This window comes from Symsagittifera roscoffensis, chromosome 8 (assembly GCF_963678635.1).
Source record: "Symsagittifera roscoffensis chromosome 8, txSymRosc1.1, whole genome shotgun sequence".
NCBI lineage: Eukaryota > Metazoa > Xenacoelomorpha > Acoela > Convolutidae > Symsagittifera > Symsagittifera roscoffensis.
The window spans coordinates 7,719,072-7,730,212 of record NC_087069.1 but is presented as its reverse complement, the minus strand read 5'-3'; the positions used below and the strand labels follow the sequence as shown (position 1 = coordinate 7,730,212).

The window sequence follows — 11,141 nt, the reverse complement described above, 5'->3', positions numbered from 1 at the left end:
TGTTGCTTTCAGTAACCAAGGTCTTTGGCACTTGTGCTCGGTTGCAAACACAACCGAATATTTGTCAAATATCCGGCGCAAAACTTTGGCTCCTATGCATTTAAAATTGGCGGCATTGATGGGAATTCGAAACCAAACGTTTGCTGTTTTCTGAAGAATCCATCACAGTTCATGAAATTCATTAACAATTGCTTAACAAGTACTATTGATTGTTCTGACTTCGACTCGCAAAATCCAGCACAAAAGAAATGCATTAAATTTTACCCCACTCATACCTGTAGCAAAGGTCAACCGAAAGTTTGCATGTTTCAAAAAATGTCACAATTTTACCTCAAACAAATTTCGACAAAAAATATTTGCCATTTTTTCTTCTTTTTATAGAGAAGTATTTAAAATTTTTATAATTAGTCTGAAGTTTGCTGAAAATGTCTATAGATTGAAAAGTAGATAGGAAACCGTTCAATTGACTGCAAATTGTCCAGGTTTTTAGTTGAGGTTTTTTGTACGCCGATTTGCAGCGTAAATCAATTGTAGCCATGAGCTCACCCGCACTGACAAAAATGGATTTAGATTGATTTTAGTATGAAAAAAGTATGCACGTGAAATTGAAATCGATTTGTGTTGTAAAAAACTAAGTTAATCAAAAAGAAAAGTTCAGATCAATTTGGATCGATTTTAAATCGATTTTAAATCAATTTAAATCGACCGGAAACCATTTCTGTCAGTGCGGGTAGAAGCTACATGTTGAACGTCAGGAGAAGCTAGACTACTTCCGCCTTTTTGCAGTTTTGCAGTCCAGGCTCAGCTGAAAATCCTATATAGTCATGGCATCAGTCTAATTTTCTGATGTAACAAACTGGTTAAAAAAATAAAAGGTAAAAAAAATTGAACAATTCAAAAATCTACAGTCGTCCTTTTAAAGTAGAAAAAGAACATTTTTTTAGAAAAAAATTTGTCAAATGAAACAAGAATAGCCGGTTGCTGTGGGACGAAAACGAATGTTCCGACCACATTCACAATGAAACTATCAAAAAACTTGTTTATTTAATTTTTAGATTAGAGTCTTTTGTGTGCGCAGTCTAACGAATGAGCTATGAAAACGCGTAGAAAAATATTGATTTAGGCAGAATTTACAACAGTTGTCTAGAATAAATGAATAACGTACAAATAATTCTAAAAAAAACTTTTTCTACAGCATTCTGTTATTTAAGTGAAATGTTTCTTAAATCTTTGCCGGAAAGTTTTTTGCCAAGGTAGCGCTTAAAACCAATTTTTTTTTGGCCCAAATCAACAGCTTTTTTATTTTTTTATACGCTAATAGCTTGAATGAAACTCCAAAGTTTCACTTCGGCCGTTTTTTCTCAACACGCGGCAATTTTTTGAATTTTCTTAAGATAGTTTGAGTCACAACTGAAAGAACTTCAATTTGATATATCACCCACCCTATTCGAATGATTATCTGTGGTACCTGATTTTGCCTGGAAAACAATAGAAGAGTAAATGACAAAAAACTAAAAAACACCCGAAAAAAAGATTTGTCCCAATTTTCAATGGTATGACAGACAGAACAAAACATCAACACTTTAAATTGCTGCTATGCACCCCTTTAATTCCTTTCTAGTGCCACTAAAAGTCATGGATGAGGTGACCAAAGTGTTTCAAATCACTGCCTTATTGATGCAGGTAACTGTTGAGGCTCAGTGATGTTCTGCCCCGCTTTGAAAGAAAATTTGAATGCGTTACAATTGACTTCAGGTGGGAATTAATTCAGATGCAGCCAGTAATTCAGCCTTACGACAGTTCACGAGACTGCCCAAATGCGAATTTCAAAACTTTTACATTGACTGAACGTTTTGAAATTAGAAACCAACTTTGTATCTTTGAGGTAGAGCTGCTTTTTTATCACTTATTCGAATCATGTTTAACTAATTTGGCCCAATAAATTAGTTCATTCACGAAATAAAACACGCTAGGGCTATGAACAAATGCTAACGGTACAAAGTTGTCCCATGGAACCTCAATTGGCTATGGCTAGACGCCGGTTGCTCTAAAATTCAGTTTCGTTTGTTGTTTTTCTAGTAAAGAGAGATTGAAACTAAAACTCTCCGACACCATACAATGAACACCCAAAGTACAAAAATCCTATTATTACCACTGCATTTTGTTTGCTAAGATTGAAATTGTATCAAAATCATTAATTAAATCTGCGTCTAAGACCACCATCTAATGCGGTTGCTTCACTAACTTTCAACGAATGAAATTAATGCTTTCCTGTTGAGCCTAAAAACCAAACAAAATATGCAATTTGTTCGCCTGGATTAAGATACTACGTATAACTTGGTGAGATTCTAAGAATTCGGAGGAAATAATGAAAGGTTTAACTTTCGGTGTTTCAAAAAATCAAATCGATTAGATACAAAGTTGACTGCTTTATGGTTCGCACAAAAGAAATTTAACAAAAAAGCAAACCAAAAAATTGCCAGGTTGCTGAAAAAATGGACCAGAGCTTGATAAACGAGCAGCCAATGCCATACAAAACAGGAGCACATTGGAAACTCAGAAAAAATGCTAAACTGCGACCAGAGGATAGAAATGAACAAAAACTGGGGTATAACACCAATGCCATTACATTTTGGAGGTACAGACGACACCGCTAAAGCTAAAAAAGAAAATAACTGATGCATTTAACGAGTCTCCAAATAAACTACCCAAAGAATTAAACAAATATTTCAACATTTTCATTCAAGGTCTCTATTTATACGCTTCCCGATTTACAACACTCCCATTTTGTTTGTCTGACATTTGCTTATTCAGCGACAGCTTTGACAGCTAAATGTTTTTTAAATAGCCGTTTTGATTTTTTGAATAAAAAGGATAACTTAAATCTGTAGAAAATAGTTCTATTTCTTGCTCCAAAGCATTTACGCTTTAATTCGTGTTCCGAAATCTTCCGATATGTTCAATTAACCAGTCTCCCAAGGTTTTTATTTAAATAAACGATTAACGTTCCGACCTCTCGGAGGTAAGGAAAAACTCTTTCCGTGGGTCGCTAATTCATTTCAAGCATCCAAATTCAAATCTAACAATTTTTCAATCCCGACCTTCTAGCTATCAGGGAGAGTAATCCGCATATTATTGATCAAACTGAACCAAATTGAACCCAAGAGCCATCACTGGGAAGCCAAATAAAAATCCCGTTTATTTGTAATATTTAGGAGGCCTACTTCCCAAGCCAAGCTCCCATCACTGCAATTTTCTTCTGTAACTACGATTCTTTAGTCTGATAGATTTTCTATGAATAGCGCATTCGCCAAGCTAACTTAGACTCATTGTTTTGCCAAGTCCACTCTAATAAATTCTACTATGCCATTGTTACAGTGAAACAGATATATCCCTTTCAGCTTCTGCTTCATTTCCCATTAGGTAAATTTTCTCCTACTTACAAATAGGGTGACCATTTCTCATTTCCAAAGTGTTGGGCTGGGGTATACGGCACTTTCCAGTGATAAACCTAATGTTTTTTGTACAAATTTGGTCCTGAAAGCCCAAAAGTCAATTACAGTTCCATCTAATTTCATCGGTTGCAATATTTCTTTTTCGGTTTTTTAATCCCATAGGGTTACTACCTACCAATTTTCATCCATATCCCATTAATAATTCCCAACTTATCCAATATCATGTTTCTCGGAAAAAAGCTATTAACACGGGAAGAAGATGCCGGAGGCGTTTCACTCATACTGGTCCAATTTTGGTGTTGTGTTCTAGCGTCTCTTGCTGTAAAAAACTCAATATGCTCTGGCTCAATACTTTGCCTAAATTCCTCATTTCCGGTATAATGGGTGTTTATGCCATGTCCTAATAACTTCGGGTCCAACCGTCCCATTTGTTTCAAACTAACACAAATGATATACTTTCACAGTACCTATGATATCTCAGATTTTTGGCATCCTGCGTTTAGTGGAGGCTGAGAAACGACTTCCTGGAGGCAGGTGGGAACTATTTGCCTTAGGCATAACACAGGAAGTTGGTGTCTAGGGAGTCTGGGGTTCTGAGCTTAAGCTTCCCTCAACTAGGTCTATAACATACTAAACTTTGGTCCCGTCTCAACCGATAACTGCGGAGTTCTAAATTGGCTATTTGCTATCAGTTTTTCCACGGGGTCTGAGGGGCTTAGATTTTTCCACCCGGCTCGGATCATCTCAAGTATCCGTCCTATGAATTTCGTAAAACTAAATTCCTTAGTTACAATTAAGGGGGGCTGCAAATCTTACTTGACCTGAGTTTTCAGCCTTATGTTGGACTATATCTTTGAAGATTTGAACTTTTTTGGGGCCAACCATTTGCTTGCTGTTCTACTTAACTTATTTATTAGTGAATACCGTCTACGTACTATTCATTAGCTTACACATTATACCACGCAATTCCCAAGGTAAAACTCTAAATCAAGTTCTCAGTTTGCCAAAAAAGTACTAGGATCACCGATTATACATTTAATCACCTAACTCAATGCATGGTTGTTCTATTATATAATGCTATATTTATGGTTCAGTAAATTAAAGTATAATCATCAGATCATATGAAATTCAAGTTTGGAACAATCAAAGCAAAATTTGTGATTTAAAATATAGACGGCGTATTCATTTCTATGACATCGAGTTAGTTTTGAATTGAGACTACAGCCAACTTTGAAGTCAGATAACTTTTCAATTGTGATTTAGCTGCTGATGGCGACGCGTAGGGTATAGTCGTTGCCGGATATTTTCTGCTGTCTTCCAATTTATATGTTAATGCTCGCTGCCGTTAAAGAGAATTGGGAATGGTGAAGAAATTCCATGGATTGATATTATCGGACAAAATGCTTTTTTCTTTCGAATATGGCGCACAGGCGTTGCAAATCCAACGCTCAATTTTCATCTGTCTTGGAAAAAACTCTAACTTCAGGAATATTCTCATCATACTCAAGGCCCTTTATTTTATACTGTATGCTTTTCAATCTGCCCAGGTCCCTTGACTGCAATTCGAATGCTCGCTTTGAAACTTTAGTCAACCTGGCAAGATTCTCCCACTCAGAGTTCCCGTTCGTACCGCTTAGTTTGCAAGAGAAAATATTTTCAAGTACTCTATCGTCCTCAAAACGCAAGACATATATAATTTGCGACCCTGTTAAAACGCACTCAACTCTAGTTGGAAATTTTTTTAATAATCAATTCTGAAAGTCGATATTATTTTTCGTTATCTAAAACTTTGTAAGTAAGTTTTTTTTTCATCCATATCCCTACCAATTTTCATCCATATCCCATTAATAATTCCCAACTTATCCAATATCATGTTTCTCGGAAAAAGCTATTAACACGGGAAGAAGATGCCGGATTAGCTCAAACATTATACCACTCAATTCCCAAGGTAAAACTCTAAATCGAAATCTTAGTTTACCGAAAAAGTACTAGATCACCGATCTTACATTTAATCACCTAGCTCAATGCATAGTTCTTCTTTTATATCCACTATAATTATGGTAAACTAAATTAAAGTATCATCATCAGATCAAATGAAAGTCAAATTTGGAACAATCAAAGCAAAATTAGTGATTTTAAATACAGACGGTGTGTTAATTTTTATAACTTTGAGTTAGTTTTTATTTGAGTCTACAATCAACTTTGAAGTCAGATTTTTTTTCATATATGATTTAGCTGCTGATGGGGACGCGTAGGGTATAGTCGTTGTCGGATAATTTCTGCTGTCTTCCAATATATGTGCTACTACACGCTGTCGTTAAGAGAATTGGGAAGGGTGAAGAATTCCTCAGACGCTCCAGACCAAATTGTAATTTTCTGACAGTGTGCCTTTTCGCTTTCGAATATGGCGCATAGGCGTTGCAAATCCAGCGCGCAATTTATATTTTTCTTGGTAAAAACTCTAATTTCACGAAAACAATCTAATTTCACGAGGTCTCCTTTCAGAATTTCTAGGCTTTCCAATCTGCCCAGGTCCTTTGACTTCAACTTGAGTTCTCCCTGTGAAGTTCTAGTCAAACAGTTAAGTCTCGCCAACAGCCAATCCCCGCTCGTACCGATTATTTTGCAAGATAATCCAAATATTTCAGGTTCTCTAGCGTCCTCAACACGCAAAATGTATGTAATTTTCCTTTTCTTCTCTGTTAAAACACACTCGACTCTAGTTAGAAACTTTTTTAATAGTCAACTTTGAAAATCGATATTATTTTTCCTTATTTGAAACTTTGTAATCTAAATTTTTTCTTTAATTTTCGTTAAAAACCGAAATCAGTCGTTTAGATTTAAATTGTTGCTAAATTCATGAGCCGCAGACGTTTGAAAAAACTTTTTCAGGCACTTTCGTATGTTTTGACTTAATAAACAACCTCAAAAATAAATTGGCTTCGGAGGCGCCTTAAGAATATAATAGAACCGGTCAGCCAAAACTGGATGTCGTGATACCAAAGTAGTAGCGGGGGACCTTTTTAACACATCCATTTCCAAAATCGTTCCATAATCCAATACTTGCAGCAACTTAGATAAATTTTACCGAAGGTTTGTGGTTTTTAATGATAATCGAACTGCTATATTTCACCTTCAAATATGCAAAAGCATAAAAATTGAAAAATTGTATGATTTTCTAATCTGATGGTTTTGACACTAAGTTCACTGAAACTAAATATATTAGATCATAACTCTATCCTGCCAATGAAATGTTGTCAATCAGAGATGTTTAGAGAATGAAAATCATATCATTTTTTAAAAATTTTATCTCCAAAAACTAAGAATTACCGTCATGTGTAGTTTCGTCCCTGCCACAAGCATTGGCCACAGAAGCTGTTGTTTTGGGCGAGGAAGGTGTTGCATCCAGGGCAAGTAATGCGTTTTGTATACAGTCTTCGACATCTTCGCAGGACTGAGCCATGGCTGTTAGTTTTGCCAGTTTCTGTTTTGTTTGAACATTTTGCACTTTCAAGGCTTCCAGATCCTTTCTGATACTCGTCTCAAGGGTTTTGGCTTGGGGGAAAGTATTCGTGTTTTTTATCTTGTTTTTCTTATCCATCAAAGCGTTCCATTTGTCCATTGTCATCACCAATTCCGAATTGAGGTCAACTGATTCACTTATCACTTTATCAACTGTCTTTGGACAGCTTGCAATCAACTTAAGCGACTTCTCCATTTTTGCAGTCAATTGATTAAGCGGGTTGTCCATTAAAACCACATGATGTGATCCATGATCGTTTCTCCAACAATCCTTGCAGATACAAACTTTGCAGCCCGATTGCTCACAAAAATACTCTTTCGCTTGTTTGTGAGTTTTGCATTGTTCATAGCCATTTTGGTTGCTTTGTGCTTGGACAGGTTGCTCGTTCCCCTAAAATATTTTGCGGAAAAACATGTTATTGGAAATTCTTTATTATTGGAAATTCACCAAAATCTTTTTCATTTTCTTGCTTAAAAAGATATATATGTAGTTTACGTATCAATTTTCATATCAAACTACTCGTTTAGAGACATCTTATCTTCCATTTTGCTATCATCATTGGGTCGTATTCTAACTGTTTTTTTTCAGCGAAAATGTGGAACTACAAAAGAGTCTAATGGTTCAGTCAAACGAAATTTTTTCTGTCTTCAGTAAAACTGCCATGTTTACTTCAAGAAAACTCTTTTTCATTTTGAAAAAATGCTCGCATAATTTCGTTTTTGTTTTAGATCGATTCAGAGCTAACGAAGGCAAATATTAGTTTCGAGTTGATCTTTTGTGACTTATCTCAAAATTCAACTGCGTCACAGCAAAAATAGATACCACAGATGAAGAATTGATTTCTTTTTATTTAACGAACTAAAAGATGAAAGACATCTAATACATTTCAGGTAATTTTTAGGACAAAAATTTCCACACTTGTAAGATCGAGGTTTTTTTGTTTGTGTTGAGGCTCTTTGTGAAGCTTTAAATTTATTTTTTGGATTGCATTTCTCTTGAGAAAGCAGTAGAAATTGAAACAAGACCACTCGTGTCAGGGCAAACTCCTGCATGTTCCGACTTTCTTTTAAGGTCTATCGAGCAGTGTTCCCTTTACAAAAACTGATGTATTTTTCGCAAGAAAATAACTTTTTAAAGATATCCCCCGCATGTCATATGAAGTCAAAATTGATATATTTCGCTCCTAGTAACAAAGCAATTATGGCAATTCGCCTGCTTCAACTTCTTTGGAACGATTTCTGAGACGGATTCAATCTCCACTTATTCGCGCGCTTTTTGGCAAAGTGGCAGTCTTTAAACCCCAATAGTTTTACGAAAAAAGATTACTGGTAAAATATCGTTTTACATTTGAGCTCAGGACAACAATACCTGTCGGATGATATGAAAAATTACCATCAAACTCAGATGAGAAAACCACTTTGTCAGCAATCAAAACTTGTGGAGCAACCAATAGTTGGTATTTTTCAATGTTGGTTTTTGTTTCAATACTTTCCTCAGTCAATCTGTTTATAAACCCATAATTCTTCCATAAAAATTTTCTAGAAGTCTAATAAAAGGGAGCAAATTGTGCCGTTTCAGTAGTTTTTTTTGCGAACTATATTCGTGTTCAACGAAAAAAAAATTTTTAGAAAATTTATTCTAAAATAAAAACAATAATTGCATACCAAAAAATATAGTTTTAACATTTGAAATTTAAAAAGTTTTTCTTTTTTAAAACTCATTCACAGTTTAATGTAAGAAAATTGTTTTTTTTAAGAACTAGAATAGTAAATTTTAGTACAATTTTGCTGTATTTATTTCAAATGAAAAAGCTCAAGACATTGACTGCATAACATTTGCTTTAAAAAATGAGCTAAGAACAAATCAACGAAAATTGTTTTCTTGGTGTTTCCTTTAAATTTAAAATTACCTCTGCGGCAGCTTTCAATTCATAATTAACGGTGCATTGGCTTTCATGCTGAAGTCTTTCCTCAATCGGAGTTCTGCAAACCGAGCATTCTCTGGACTCAGATAGCAGTACACCTTGTAAGCAAGGTTTTGGATTTGAACAGTATGAATGTCCGCAATTCAAAATACGAGGATTCACAAAACGTTCGAGACAAATGCTGCATTCGAATAGGTTTCCAGCCTCGGCCATAAAATTCCAGATGTATGGCGTAGAAAACAAATGAATGATTTGATTGTATAAACTGTTTATCTTACTTCAGAAAAGAAACTCGAGAAGTGCGTGCGTTTGAGAGATACACGTCTTGGTTATGTATGTTTTGATTTTATCGCAAAAATTAACTCAAATTTGGTCATGTTTTCAAAAACAGCCATATCGTGGACTTATTTGGAATTTTTGTTTGAGTTTTCTTTGAAATAGTTTTCTTAATATATTACAAACTAGCAAAGTACTGCGAGAGCAAAACTATCACGAGATCTTTTTGTGCTGCTTAATTAGACTTGCATACCTTCAATTAGACTTGCATACCAAGCTGCTTGTTACTACTGATAAAAAGCTTAAACTAACATCATTTAACGAACATATTTAGTCAATTGCCTCAGTATTACAATTTTTAGTGCTTTCTTCGTATTTTTTCTGTAAAATTATGTTGAATCAAACTTTCGTTGTAATCAATATATTCATTATTTTGTCAAAAAAAGGTTCCTAAGTTTAATGCGCAAAGCTCTACTTTTAACATCTTAGTGTTGTTATAACTTTTTAGATGCCCTCCAGATACACTTGTACACAAAATACGGACGCAAGTAAAAAACACTTTTTTCAATCGCACATATACTTTGATCAAAATCTGTATTTTTGGGCGCGCTCTTTTCTTCAAAATAAAAACTCAAACATATATGTGACAGTCTCCTAATTTTAACGCAGCTGAAATGTTTTAGTTGAAACCTCCAAAAGTTATTGATTTTAAAAAAGATGCAGCAATGGCTTTGGATTTTGAGTTGTATTATTTCGATCAACAAACTTGATTATGAGCTGATTTAAATTGGTCATCACCATCCTTAGAACATTGAAAAAGCTTGCATAGTGTAAGAGATCATATTTTTTGAGCATCGCCGTTTCTAAGAAAAGTAGGTTTTATACCCGATGTTTCAATTGGCGATGTTTCGATTGGTTTCCAAATTTTAAAAAATGGCTAATTTCTTCTCTTTAAAATGAAAGATTTGCCAAATTAGCTCCGGTTTAGATTACAAATTTCGTCCATTCTCTGCCTCAACTCATTTCTAGCCTTTTGCCGCCTTATTTCATTTCAAGCAGCATTAGTTTCTATAAAAATGTTCAGCACTCGTAGCCGTTCACTATCGTTTCGATTTTTTATCTGCTGCTTGAACAGTGGAACGCCTGATTTCACCCTAGCGCACCTTGTTCAAGTTCTCCAGGATGTGGTCAATCTTTTTTGAGCTGAGAACCGGTCAAGACTGACCGTTCCAGAGATTTTTTTATCTAAAATAATTCCACCAACGAAAATTTAGGGAAGCGATTGATCACCGGTAAAAGATGTGTGTCCGTCCCGTTATCAGTTTCAATTGCACCCATGTGATGTAACTGATTTTCCTGAAACAAAACCTCATGCTAATTCATCATGTTTTTAGTCTCCTGAGTACTGCTTTCCAATCTAGCTTTGTGTCCTCCAAAATCATTTCGGCTAAAAGATTTTAAGTAACTTTTCGAGGTTGAAAATTGCATTGCTCTATAGCCGTAGGGACAGTCAACATTTATCTTTCCTAAAAGACGTTCCGTTGACACGGTTCTTATTGTATTTTCCTCTTCTTCATCTGCTACTCTAATCTAACAAGACATCTTGAATGTGCCATCTTGAACTCTGTAAACTCAGCTACCTCGGGGTTTGTTGTTACTGTCTTTTCTTCAGATTTCGGTTCAAGCCACTATGAGTCCTGGCTGGGATTCCTGGCTCTGCTCCTTTGATAATGACCACCGCTTCAGTTTGGCGAACAAATTGAATTGTCTCATTGGTTTTACCTGAGTTAGTTTTGACATTATTGACGAGCTCTACTTAACTTTCGTTGCATGTTTTTGTTTCGCCTCACTGTTTAGATTGCATTCTCTTCTCATTGTTGTGGAATCACTTTTCTCTCACTCCTATCACATCCGTCTCCAGTTCCGCTCTCCCGCTTGAAATGTTATTATATTTTATGGAAAT

At 35.3% G+C, this 11,141-nt stretch overlaps 1 protein-coding gene across 1 annotated transcript; it reads right to left on the bottom strand.

The window, feature by feature from the left end:
- Positions 1-5,375: 5,375 nt before the first annotated feature.
- On the bottom strand, positions 5,376-9,366 carry LOC134852973 (E3 ubiquitin-protein ligase TRIM65-like). Its single transcript, XM_063868864.1, has 3 exons — positions 8,888-9,366; positions 6,786-7,368; positions 5,376-6,154 (listed from the first exon to the last, which is right to left on the bottom strand). Exons 1-3 carry the CDS (start codon positions 9,113-9,115, stop codon positions 5,760-5,762), a joined length of 1,206 nt encoding a protein of 401 aa, XP_063724934.1. The 5' UTR covers positions 9,116-9,366; the 3' UTR covers positions 5,376-5,759.
- Positions 9,367-11,141: the final 1,775 nt, after the last annotated feature.